The sequence below is a fragment of the Protomyctophum bolini genome (assembly GCF_963924005.1).
Source record: "Protomyctophum bolini genome assembly, chromosome: 19".
In the NCBI taxonomy this organism is placed as follows: domain Eukaryota; kingdom Metazoa; phylum Chordata; class Actinopteri; order Myctophiformes; family Myctophidae; genus Protomyctophum; species Protomyctophum bolini.
The window spans coordinates 32348370-32361877 of NC_137880.1; the positions used below are offsets into that span (position 1 = coordinate 32348370).

Consider the following 13508-nt stretch of genomic DNA (forward strand, 5'->3'; position numbering starts at 1 on the left):
GCTGGGCATTGGAGTGGCTGCACCATTATGGTTGCACCACTCAAAAAATAAGTTACAATATAATAAGGAGACAAGAGGTTTCTGCCCGACAGCGCCAATATAGTTTTCATCAGTTCAGGGGTCACAGCGTAAAGGGGGTCCACTAATCAACGCTTTAGCCTTAACACACAGCCTGTCGTTCCATTCTTCTGGGGAACCATTCAAAGTGCCTATATCTCTTATGTCTGCACACACCCCCGCCCCCCCCATACCTCACCCTGGCGTTCTCTATCTCCCACTGTGTCTGCTTCTCTTTGTTTCCTCCACTCGCTCTTCTGTCTCCCCGCATAGCCTCTCAGTGCAGCGTCAACATCAAAGACTGCAAGAGACAAGTATAGTTCACCGCAGCCTCAGAAGGTTAGATGCATGCAGGGAGAGAGGAAGACAGAATGAAAAAAAGAAAGGAACTGACAAGGTAGCACCGTGGCACTTCAATGGAACCTCCTTAGATACACACTAAATATCTGCAGGGTTAATTTACCTCTTTGAGAGTGTAAGGATGTAACCAAATGGACCCTCCCGTTTGGTACACTACAGGGGTGGGCAAGTTTGAAGATGAAGAGGGCCACTATAGTTCCACACTCACTCCAGAGGGCCACTATAGTTCCACACTCACTCCAGAGGGCCACATTGCATATTATATACTGTCGTATCAAAAATAGCAGATCCACAAGCTCAAAGCGCGTCGCAGTGCGATGTGTTTTGAGCTTGTAGATCTGCTATTTTTTTTGCTATATTTGAATTGAAATCATGATTTTATTTTAATTTTTCCTTTTTTGTGCTATTTTTTAATTGGAATGTTTATTTAATTTCAGATGCATTTAGTTATAGATTACTTATTTTAATGTATTAACTTAAATGCAAATACATTGGATATAGAAAAGACAATAGAATTCTAATACTAGTCATTCAGCTAGTTGCCCATGTACTGTATGCACTACACTACAAATGGGTCGAATTAACACTGATGATTTTTACTTCGTACATCACGAGGCTTTGACACCTACATTCAGCTGTGTCAAGTAATTTGACTTGTTTGCGTCACATGGGGTCATGGCGGTGCACTGAAAAAATTATTACAGCGGAATTGGATTTTTCCAGTTTGTTTTTCAGACAGAGCAGCTACAGTAATTGGTAAGTCATGTACTGCCAGTTTTTGAGGCCAGGGAGTTGCGGTCATGTCGACATGTTGAGTCAACCAGGTGCCCTCGCTGTAGCAATAAAAAAAAGGAAACTGCCCAAACCTATTTTTTTTTAATTAAAAGATAGAAACTTTTCATCGATGCCGAGCCGACCATTATTGTAACTTTCAGTGGTTTTCTTTCTTCTGTGGTGGGAAGTAACTAAGTACATTTACTTAAGTACTGTACTTATAAGTACAATTTTGAGGTATTTGTACTTTACTTGAGTATTTGCCATTTCCAGTACTTTTACTTCTACTCCACTACATCTCAGAGGCAAATATTGTAGTTTTACTACACTACATTTCTTTGATAACTTTGTAGATTTTGATTATTATTACAAAACATAATTTAACCACTTAAGTCCTATTCATATTTAGGCCTAGGCCCACCTATGTCTACTCTGAACACTGCCCAGCCAAAAAAAATTAAAAAATGAAAAGAAAAACAAGTAAGCAAAAAAATTGTACAGGGACAATGCTCATAGCTCATTAATGATTACTGGTAATCAACATGTCAGATTTCACATCCATGTAAATGGACCAGAGTTAGCCATAGTCTAATTTCCATTTGTAGTCTCTTTATGGCTCTTAAAAATGAAGATAAAACTATTACAAAAACACGTACTGTACATATGGGCGACAGTAAGTGTATTATTTGGTCTAGATACCTGCATAGATAGATTGATTGGTCATGCCTGCCTGATGCTGATGCCTGACGTCATGTGCTTTTATCCGCCTTTTTTCTAATGCGTCAGAGTTGTTTTTCTTCACCCCGGGGAACCCCCCCCCCCCCCCCTCGGGGTCGGGAAACGAGAAGCCTCACTGAGTGTAGCCTAAATGTTAGCCTAAAGAGTCACAATGTCAAACGTTCCTCCGTTAATTGCAAAGTTTTGGGAAAGAAAGAAAGAAAGTCGGCATGAGTACCCAGAGCCAGAGGACAGCTACTCCTACAACAGTTGTATCCTGAAGAGTTCACCTGGGAAACTTCACAACAGCGTCCGCTACTTACTACATGATTGAATCCATCAGGTGAAGGCCAAAGTTGTATTTTTTGCCGAATGGATGTTGTCTGCTGCGCCTGCTATGCTAATGGAGTGCTACCTTGCTTAATGTGTAATTTGGAAGCAAGCGTGTTGAAACATATAAACTAGCTGTTGTTGCGTGCAACACAGTGTTATTATTTAATAAAGTACTAATTTGTTATTGCAATTTACGAGCTGCATGCGTTCGCTTCCCGCGTTCGCATGTCTATTTATTATGGCGCTGTAGTAGTATAGTAGCCTGCCTGGGAGAGAGTGTGCATGTTGTTTTATGGTTGTTATTGTTATAGTTTATATTTGGGAATGTGTTGGGATGAAGTGTATTGTAGCAGCTGTAGCAACTTCATAGTTTGAAGAAATTTGAAGGGAAAAATAAGTATTAATTAATTAGAAATAATTGCGCGCACGCAGGCGAGGGGTGTGTACCGTGTGTAGCCTACTGTACGTGCATGCAAGTGTGCCCAGCCATGATTTGGTGCCAGCTGCCAGGCCTATAGCTTGTAATTAATTCCTGAATACGCCACGGCCACTGCGTAATGGAGTAGTTCTACATTGCCGTATTGATACTTTTACTTAAGTAAAACAATTGAGTATACTTTTCCCACCACTGCAGGGTGCTGTAGAGATGGTGAATGGTCAGCTATTTTTTTGCATTCATTTTAATAGCACGATATACATTATACACTGTACAGCATGGGTGGCGGGAAACCTTCTTGGGCACATGGTCACTTTGCTTAAATTGCTTTGCTGTTCTCCAAGGTTGACATGACCACCCAACCCAGTGCTAGACCGTGTAAAAATCACCATTTGCTTTTACTATTATATAGGCTGCTAATTACAATAAACAATAAGAGGTGTGTGTGTGTGTGTGTGTGTTTTAATCAACTCAATTGGTCACCACAATTATAGCTCAGTCTGATTATCTGGTACAGTAGAATAAGAAAGAGCTGGTTTCTTGCTGGTATACACAGTCTTAAGTTCAGAGTCGTGTCTCCCTCCAGCATAAGACTGTGTGTGTGGTGGTGGTGGTGCCTGCCCTGCTTGGCTGGCTGTGAAGGGACACATCACCCAGGTTGCTCCAAATTCTCTTGACATGTGATGGCTGGCTGCTGAGCTGTGTGATGCATGGCGCTGTTAGCACGTTAGCTGCAGCGTGTTAGCAGTCAGCAATAGCGGACTGCATTGTAGGCTTTAGACGTTTAGACGTGTTTCAACAAATAATGCAAACGTGTGCAGTGTTCTGTGAAGAAGTGAATCCATGACATTCTTGAGATATCTCGTGGTATTAAGCCCTCCTTTGCCGGAACATGAGAACACAGGTTTTGATAAAAACAGTATTAATCCAGAATTAATAATAATATTTTAGCTTCCATCACTAGGTTCCATGGTAGAAACAGCTTGAATCCCAAATCCTCCGTGCACGTACGCACACACACAGTCTTTAGTGGCTTTAGGGCTCAGAATGGGGTAAAGTACGATGTTGTGAGCTTAAAGGTACAGTATATTCAGTGATTTCACTTAATTCAAATATCACTTATTTTATTGTTTTGTTGCGATAATCCTCCTTACTATAGCGTGTACTGACCATATAAGGAGTCCCTCCCTGTCCCCAGTTAACCCCCTTGGCTAGGTGGCCCAGCCTTCATCCAATCAGGATAGAAAGGGGCCTTCCGCCAATCATGATCCGAGTGGGGGCTGGCCTTGGTGTGTGTGCTGTTGGCCTGTTGCCTGTCCCCTGACTGTAGTGCCGCGCGTGCATGTGCACATCTTGTTATGGGGGCAGAATGGGGGGGGTTTCCAAATCACCCAAATCACTGAATACTATTAAAACAATAATTCGAGCTTATCAATGGTTCTATCGCTAGAACACGGCCACGACCCTGGTTCTAAAATAGCCGAAATATTCCTTCCGGGTCATGCGGCCGGAACCGGAAGACAGCTCTTCTTCTCTGGATGTTTGGCCTATTCTACTGGCACTATGGCCACAGGGAACGAGTTATAGGACTACTGTGCTATGTAGGCTGTCGCATGATTCATGATACATGAGTCATGAGTCTTGAGCTTCCTATAACTTCTGTTATTCCAACTTAAGTGTGGTAATGTGTGCATGATTTGAGTACAAAATATAGGCAACCTGTGATAGCATTTACTGTAGGGTTGCAGCAGTTTTAAATCAAACTAATCGGTTAGACCAACCAATTTTCAATAATATCAAAAATAGCAGACCTAAAACGTTAATAGACTAATCACAAAATAACATAATAACACAGCCCAGGCAGGCAGCTACAATCCTTATGCAGAGACCCTGCTGGATAATACTGTAGGGGTACAAAAAGGCTCAGTCACCCCTTTTGCCACAATGACAATCACAGCACCATTTATAGGTAATGTTCTGCTAAAACAGCCAGATGTACTGTATTAGATCAGCTGCTGCAGGTGCAACCGACTGCAGCTAAAGCATATAAATCACCCTTTTGCCCCGAAATGATAATCGCAGCGCGATAACCTCATAACCAGATAACCTCATAATCATCCGTCACACCCTCTGCATATTCATCCGGTCCGTCGCCTCCTGCAGCGCGGGGACAATTTAAACCCCTGCCCTGATCTTTAGAAGGTCAAAGGGCACTGATGATAGTTTGGCAAGGTGACAGCCCTGGCGCAGCTGGAGAGCCCACGGAGTACAGGTTCATGCCACCCGGGTGTCGGGGAGGGGAGAGGGGGGGGGCCTAACGCAAAACGGGACCGGGGGATGGTAATGAAGGAGCTAATTGCTTCCAGTGGATTTTGAAATCGAACCCCTGGCCCTGTCGCACAGAAGCAGGCAGAACGCAAATGGAATATTGATGACTATGGAGAAAATGAGGGGAAAATGACCCGGCTGCATGATCGATACCAAAGCCACAGATCTGCGCACAGCATGTCTCAACAGGCAATACATTTCCCCTGGTTATTATAGATCAGTATACACTTACAGTGGGTTTAACCCATTCTGACCTGAGATCAGATTCATACGAGGTTTCCACCGGGGACACACTGGTCTGATGAACCCATTCTGACCTGAGATCAGATTCTAAAAATGTCAGTCGTTCTTCGATTTTTCAAAAAATAGCAGACCTACAAGCTCGTATCGCGCCACTCGGTGGCGCGCTACGAGCTTGTAGATCTGCTATTTTTCAATAGCTAAAGCATAACATGATGCTAACACCAAAACGGGTTCCCGGTCAGAATGGGTTAATATTGCTGAGGTGCACACATATTACATTATATCAATTTGCTCTCTCTATTATTCATAGCAGGGATGTTGTATCGATCGCCTTTATGGCTGGCATGGTAACTGTAATTACATCTTTATAATTAAAGATACATATGCAGAGCTTAAACATGCCATAACAAAGACTGGTAGCCCTGCAAATGACAGCGGAACCTTTTGTAGCTGCCCAGTACACAGTATGTTACAGTTCAATGCAAGAACTTGACAGGTTGAATTGTTCTCTCTTTTGGAAATAATCCGTTTTGAAATGTCTAATTTATCCAACCTCAGCAGTTCAACTAGTAAATATTCAGTCTGATGCATTTGAGACCCATCTGTAGCTGCATCAGACTTTGATACCAGAATGCTGCAGTGTAAATTACTCCCTAAATTGAATGAATTATTCCAAGATGCAATAATCATTTTCTGGGATTGCTTCAAGCTACCTGAAAATATTCAATTTATATTCCTGATATAGAGCCAGTTTTTTATCCTCAAAGCACATTTAATTTGTAAGAATAAGTCTGTGGATGGTGCATAACATCCACCGTAATCCATGTTACGCAGCACACACGTGCGCTATAAAACATTACATGAGAGTAGCTTTGAGGTCGGTCTCTCCCTCTCTCTCTCTCTCTCCAATCACTCTAGTTACTTTGCAACTTCAGATTATTATTACGAAACATACACCACTTAAGACCGATTGGCTCTTTGAAAATAGTTGATCTACAGTACAAGCTATGTACAGTAGTGGATCTGCTATTTGAAATATAGGGCCATTACTTTTACTTTGTTTGGTCCCTTAAAGAATATTTTATAGTATATATTACAGACTTTTGGATTCCTTACATTCATTGACAACCGGAAAGACACAGCCCATATTCACTCCATATCCCCCCCCCCCCCCAGCTAAATACTCTATTCATTTCTCCCATCTATCTTCTTTCACAAAGCTCTTTTTGCAGTCTTAAAGAATAGGTCATCTGTTCTAGGAGATGTAGTTGTTTCACAATGTTGATAAATAGGTCAATGCCAATTCTTTTGTACTTTTACTGAAGTAAAAGTTTGAGCTTTGTACTTTTTCATGTTGTGGTATTGCTACTTTCACCTACACTGTCTTTTCCCGGACACATTTGTAGTGGCTAACAAGGTGACAAACACCTTGCACTCCGGTCCTGTTGTGCGACCTTAATAGCAATAAGTGAGCAGGATTCCCTGTGAAGTCCTTGACATTTGAGCAGCGATCCTCCGACAGACGGCCTAATTAAAGCGTGCGGGATGGACGGGCGCGTTGCCCCGGCAACGACCTGTCTCTCCCCCGGGGTCAGGTGAGAGCAGACGGGATCAGGTGTCTGGGGTTGTATCTGACGGCGTTATCAGTCTGCAGCTTACTGCACCGCTTCTCAACCTGTGGGCTTCGGCCCACTTTGTGGGCTGCGTGGACCCCCCAAAACTCATATAAATAATAAATAATGTGTAGAAAATAAATACAAATTACATGGTATCTTTCTTTTCTTTCAAAACTTGAAATTACCTGAAGGCGGGGTTGGTGAAAGGGCCTTTCTGTGTGGAGTTTGCATGTTCTCCCCGTGTCCCCTAGGGTAGGTACCCTCACAAAAACATGCAGTAATCCTGGTCTCTAAACTGCCTCCCCCTGGCCAGCCGGGGCGCCTGATAGAGGGGAAAGGAACTGGTTGGAATAACGTGTTCCTTCCACGCGCTACGTCTAACCAGGGAAACTCCCCCCTGTCAGGTGTAAAGGAGCAACTTGGACACTCAAGCATGAAGGAAGCATGAGTTAAGTCCGTTGCTCTCCCCAGGTTGGTGGAGGGTGTGTAGAGCCCAGGATCACATTAGATGATTGACACAGGGGTGAAAAATGGGTTACAAAAATCGTGGGATAAAAAATATATTTTAAAAAAACTTGAAATTTGTGTTTCCATATTGATACCATTAAATAAGAACTTAAAGTATGCTACTTTACTTCCACCGATCCAAGCCGGAAAACAATTGATCGATTGATCATTCAAAATAAACATGCTCTGAAAATGCATGATGCGGCCCGCACATCTGACCACTTAACACCTTCAATGGGCCTAATCTGGGGCCATGAGATTCATAGTCACAAGCTCCAATACTTTTCATTGGTTGATTTGGGCGTGTCATTATAGAGCGCCGCAGTTCCGCCCCCTTTCAGAAAAGCGAGTGGCCCAGGAAATGAAACCCCAATGCATTCTCCCATCGGCACTTCTAATATAATTTATTTAAAGACTGTTACGCCGCGGACAAAGCCAACTCTGATTGTGACAAATCATGACAATGAACACAATGTTTTGGGCCGATCAAATCATTGGAAAGAAGAAAAGAAAGTCAGGAGACAACACTATTTGTTTTGTTTTTCGTCTTATAAATTATTTGACGGCCCAAAACATTGTGTTCATTGTCATGATTTGTCACGATCCGAGTTGGCTTTGTCCGCGGCGTAACCGTCTTTAAATAAATTATATTAGAAGTGCCGATGGAAGAATGCATTGGGGTTTCATTTCCTGGGCCACTCGCTTTTCTGAAAGGGGGCGGGACTGCGGCGCTCTATAGGGAAAAAGTTTTTTAAATGGAAAAATACCAAAAATAGCAGAACTGAAAGATCAACGATTTGCATCGCAACGTGTTGTTGTAGGCTTAGCTTGAAAAGTTACTGTCGACCTCTCTGCCTAGCTGCGCCATTAGTCAGCATCCTTCAATGCACCTCAAGACGCGATCCTTGGTGTCTAGAATAAAACTTTCCCATGCGTAATTGCTTTCTTTCTTTTTTTTAAGTGAAAGGAATGGCACTGCCATGCCCCGCAGTCATCCAGCTATTGACAGCTAGTCTCAGCCTCGACCCGTGCCATTTGTCATCAGGGATTTCACTATAGAGCCAGAGGGTGAGAGGAATTTCAAAGTAGACATTGAGATTACCGAGGAATACATCAACATTTACGGTACATCCAACAACGTTTCATAAGCCGTCTGAGAGAGCATTTCTTCATGTGATTTATGGCTCCAGCTAAAGCCACTGGTCCCGAAGATTGATGGGGGACTCACAACAGTCTCAACACTTGCTTTATCTCTGGCAAGTCCCATATTCACATTAGTATTACGTTCTTTCTTTGAAACCACTATAGGAGTCTACAGCGTCCCTATTTTAAAGGGCTAACGTTTGGCGAAAATAGCAGATCGGCTATTTGTGTATAGGAAGAAAACGGGTACAGATTTTTGATCAAGGATTCACAATCTAAATCCTATACTTAAAAGGCTTTAAATGGTGTTGAGTTTAAATGTTTTGCCATAAAAAAAGATGTATGAATGAATGGACCATTGTAAAGCGCTTTGATCACTTGGAAAAGCGCTATAAAATGCAATCCATTAATATTATTATTATTATTATTAACACTACGTATTGTGAATGATGATGCAGGCCGGACAGAAACCGACATTACATACATTGTTTGCACATGTACTTGTTGCAGAGCGTCCAGTAAAATTAACAAAACAAACCACCCTTATAAGGACTCAGTCATTGGACTCATGCAGTCATTCATTGAGTGTGTAATTTGCATAATTTGACCGGGAAACAAACAGATTGGTTAATTTTCTTTTCTCCAATGTACAATGCCATGTGTCAATGGGAATAATAGAGTTCTATTTATTCCCCTGTTATGTAGAGGCTTTTCAGAGCCTTTTGTCTGCTTGCCATCCTGCTCCTCGTATCCTATATATGCACGTTGAACGCAGAGAGATGTGAGTTTGATGCCATGGGAGGAATTATTCCCTGACCGGAGTCATCATCATCCTATTTGTCTTATTGTCTTATTCTTCCTCACTATCTGACCCCCCCCCCCCCTCTCTCTCTCTCTCTCTCTCATGCACATGCCCCTTGTTCTTCCCCTATACCTCATTATCATGACTCATGGCACTCGTGGGTCTGACGTGTGGCATACTAATGTTCCTGGGAAACCATAAAGGAAAATTAATTGATAGTGTTGTTGAATGCAACACTGATGCCCCTTAACGATAACGACACACCCCCATGGCCCACCCCTCCCTCCCGCCCCTGGCTGCAGTTATATGTGCTTTGAAAAGCCGCCGTGGCATTTCTGAGGCAAGGGGGGAAGGAACCCGTCCCTCCGCCGTATCCTTGACGGCCGTGGTTGCCTCTAATGGCGCCTTTATATCCTGCTTCACACATTGTAAATAATTGAGACTGTGAGTCTGACCTCGTTGTCTGTAATAGATTCACACACAGAACCCGGGCTGGGTCGGAGCATGTCCACCAGGGCCCGGCCGTCGCTGGCGACGGAGTGGAAGACGAGCACGGTCACATCGCAGATCACTGGCGAGACACAGAAACTATGATCCAGTACAACTTTTCATGTTGAACTCTTTCTCTGTCTTTCTTTCTTTCTTTCTTTCTTTCTTTCTTTCTTTCTAACTTTCTGTCTGTCTTTCTTTCTGTCTCTCTTTCTTTCTAGTTCTTATTCTACTTACTTACTTTCCCTCTTTCTGTCCGTGTCCTGCTCTATGCTCAGCCATGTCCCTGTCACACTGTTCTGTGACTGTCTCTGTCTGCCAGTGACCATCTCAACTTACTCACCGTGCCGCCCGCGTGAAGAATGGGCCTCAGGAAGTCTCTCCAGCGACGGGACTGATATGAAACTGTAAAGTCAGAGACGGCTGCATTTTGATTTATGTATGCCATTAGCGGGGTGTATTGTTCCATCATAAGTGGTCTGTCTGTCTGCAGGCGGCATTGGAGACCTCATCTCACGGTCACACAGATAGGGTTTTTATGATGGGGACTGAACGGGGGGATTATCGGGGCTGTGATTATGGCAGATTATGGATGCGTTTTCCCGCAGATGTGTTAGTTTGATGTGACCATCGATCTTGTCACTGCCTCGCGGGATGCAACACAGTTCTCATGTTTATTTAGGTCACACCGTGATTGATGCAGGGGCCTGGGAAGGACGCCAGGCGGCCCAGGCCTGTTTCATGTTTAACCCATTCTGACCGGGAACCCTTTTTGGTGTTAGCATCATGTCATGCTTTAGCTATTGAAAAATAGCAGATCTACAAGCTCATAGCGCGCCACCGAGTGGCGCGCTACGAGCTTGTAGGTCTGCTATTTTTTGAAAAATCGAAGAACGACTGACATTTTTAGAATCTGATCTCAGGTCAGAATGGGTTAATCAGACCAGTGTGTTGTCCAGTGGAAACCTCGTATATGAATCTGATCTCAGGTCAGAATGGGTTAAAACATTAGAGTTGTCCATATAGAGACCCCAAGTGTTGGGGTATATGGAATGGATACAGCATACAGTATAATGCTGATGTATACACGTTGCATTTAAGTGTAATTTTCAGCAAAGAGAGTTTTACATGTACGTACTGTAATACTACTGGACTCGTGAGGAAAGCCATTTCCTGAGACAAACATTGTGAATTATTCAGCAGTGCACAGCGGCTTGCTCCGGCCGATGTGCTAAATACCCAGTTGAGTTGAGAAAAACACATTACCTTTATACCATTACGTTATTAGAAGCAGCAATGCACACTGATGCAGCGGATCCCAAATGGCATGCCCAGGCACGTGGTGTGTGTGCCGTGACACACTGCAGTGTGCCTTGGGATTGTGATGTCAGAACCACACGTTGTTATTGCAAAGTACAGTACAGTATACAACTAGACAAAAAAAGTTATGAATATATATTTTTCTAGATCAGTACTTTATGCGCACTCATTTCCCAATAGAGAGACAATTTCTGTACCCTAAACAATATATATTTTTAACCACTTTAAACCAGTTGTCCCTATTTTTGGGCATGTCATTAGTACAAGCTCACAAGCATGTAGATGTACGTATGTATTTTTGGAGAACAAAATAGGGCTTAAACTTTTTAATTGGCATTTAATAAATAAACATTTTAAAGGGGGTGAGAGCGATAACATGAATACTGGTGTGCCTTGAGATTTTGACTTGCTCTACGGTGCAGCCCGAAAAATACCCCAAGAGACAGACACTGCTTTAATGTAACTTAATCTAACGTATTCTTTCTTGCTTTCGTCCGTGTCATTCACAGCGAGGGAGGAGAACGTCGCCACCTTCCGCGGCTCCGAGTACTTCTGCTACGACCTGTCGCAGAACCCCATCCAGAGCAGCAGCGACGAGATCACGCTCTCCTTCAAGACGTGGCAGCGCAACGGCCTCCTCCTCCACACGGGGAAGTCCGCCGACTACGTCAACCTGGCTCTGAAGGACGGCGCCGTGTCGCTGGTCATCAACCTGGGCTCGGGGGCCTTCGAGGCCATCGTGGAGCCGGTCAACGGGAAGTTCAACGACAACAACTGGCACGACATCAAGGTCACGCGCAACCTGAGACAGGTAACTGGTGGGGAGGGGAGGGGAGGGGGGGAGGTGGCGGCTACCGGGCGGACATTTGGAGACCATGATAATTATTATTATTAGGCTGCAAAGTTTTGCCGTTAAAGACTTTTAGTGGCTTCAGTAGAATTCGCTAGAGAGCCGTCACTTTTCTTCTGATTGGTTATCATTTTTGCATCACATGCAGTTCAGAAAACATTTTTTATCTCTTTACGACTACATGGAATGTTTTTAATTTTATTTCATCTCTTATTTCCATTGCACATAGGTGAAACATGTATATATATATAAGAATATATATATATATATATATATATTACTGTATATGTATATACACTCGATTGTGATTGATAGATCAGTCTACATATACATTATTGTACTACTAGGTCTCTTTCTCTACTTCTTATGTGTTGAACTTGAGCTCCTTTATAATTAACTTACCTGATGCTTCTACTTTGCTTCACACAACCTTAAGCTGACACTCCTATATCCAGCGCTGTCACTCTTCCTGGCGTCAGAAACTTTATTTATATTCATCTGTAGAATATCGGGCTTTGAGTTGAAAGCCGTGGCAGCGTGCGTAAAGCCTGTCCAATACCTCATATTTACAGTATAGTGCAGACGATCACACGTTCACAGATTGCTTGTCACACATAGCGATGGATGTCAGTCAGATCATATCTAATCACATTTGACACTTATATACCGCTTGGCCTTTACGGGATGCAACTTGTGACATGTTTCGTTCACATCGCTATAGTAAGATTTGACGGAGCTACGTATGTTTTAGTGCCGTCTTTAATCTAATGCAAGTTCCTAAAAAGAAAAGATAATCAAAATTATGTTTCTAGATGCTGAATGTTAATAAGAAGATGCGTACACACAAAGACACACACACACACACACACACACACACACACACACATAGACCCGGCCCTTTTTTACCCCACAGTTGCATAATTAATGTGAAACAGATGTAAGGGGCCAAGGGCTCGGAAAGTAGAGCAAATATTGAAATTACATCTAACCACTTTTCTTCCCTTTTATGAGAGTATGGAAGTTTGAAATAGTATATCCGTTAATGAAATCAATTAATGACTGCAAATAGCACTCTGTGGGGGCGTAGCTTTGCCCCGCCTGGCTTACTGGGGCCATAGAGCACTAGTGCGTGTCACCGTTGGTAGCCAGTCAATAGTGAATAGTGGTGGTGCACAGGAGGGAAACGGAACTCTTTACACTTGGATCGACTTGGTCGACCTTTAGTATGTCTGCCAGATGAGACAGCACTTAAACCTGCTCTCTGAGCAGCGGAACAAGAAGTGCTGTTCCTGACACAAGCCGACAGTAAAAACCCCGCCCTACAGGTTAGTAAAAGGTTGTAGCCCAATAAGTTCCTCCCAGGACACACACACACACATACTGTACAGTCACACACAGTCAGACACACGCGCAGGCACACACACACACATGCAGCTTAGAAGTTTAGAAGCTATGAGCCGAGGGACTGTTCATCTCTTTCTCTGTCTCTACCGCTCTACTTTCGGTCTTTTCCTACTTCTATTTGCTCTCAGG

At 43.2% G+C, this 13508-nt stretch overlaps 1 protein-coding gene across 2 annotated transcripts in view; it reads left to right on the top strand.

Annotated features, from left to right (window-relative positions):
* The window catches only part of nrxn3b (neurexin 3b), a gene marked incomplete at its 5' end in the record, with an annotated part of 388331 nt that overhangs the window by 78988 nt on the left and 295835 nt on the right, over positions 1 to 13508 (top strand). Inside the window, one exon of one of the 2 annotated variants that reach the window (XM_080791154.1) lies at positions 11590 to 11936. In XM_080791154.1, the coding sequence (XP_080647280.1) occupies positions 11590 to 11936 (347 nt within the window). The remainder of the gene's footprint in view (positions 1 to 11589; positions 11937 to 13508) is intronic. The other variant, XM_080791155.1, reaches the window with a different exon arrangement.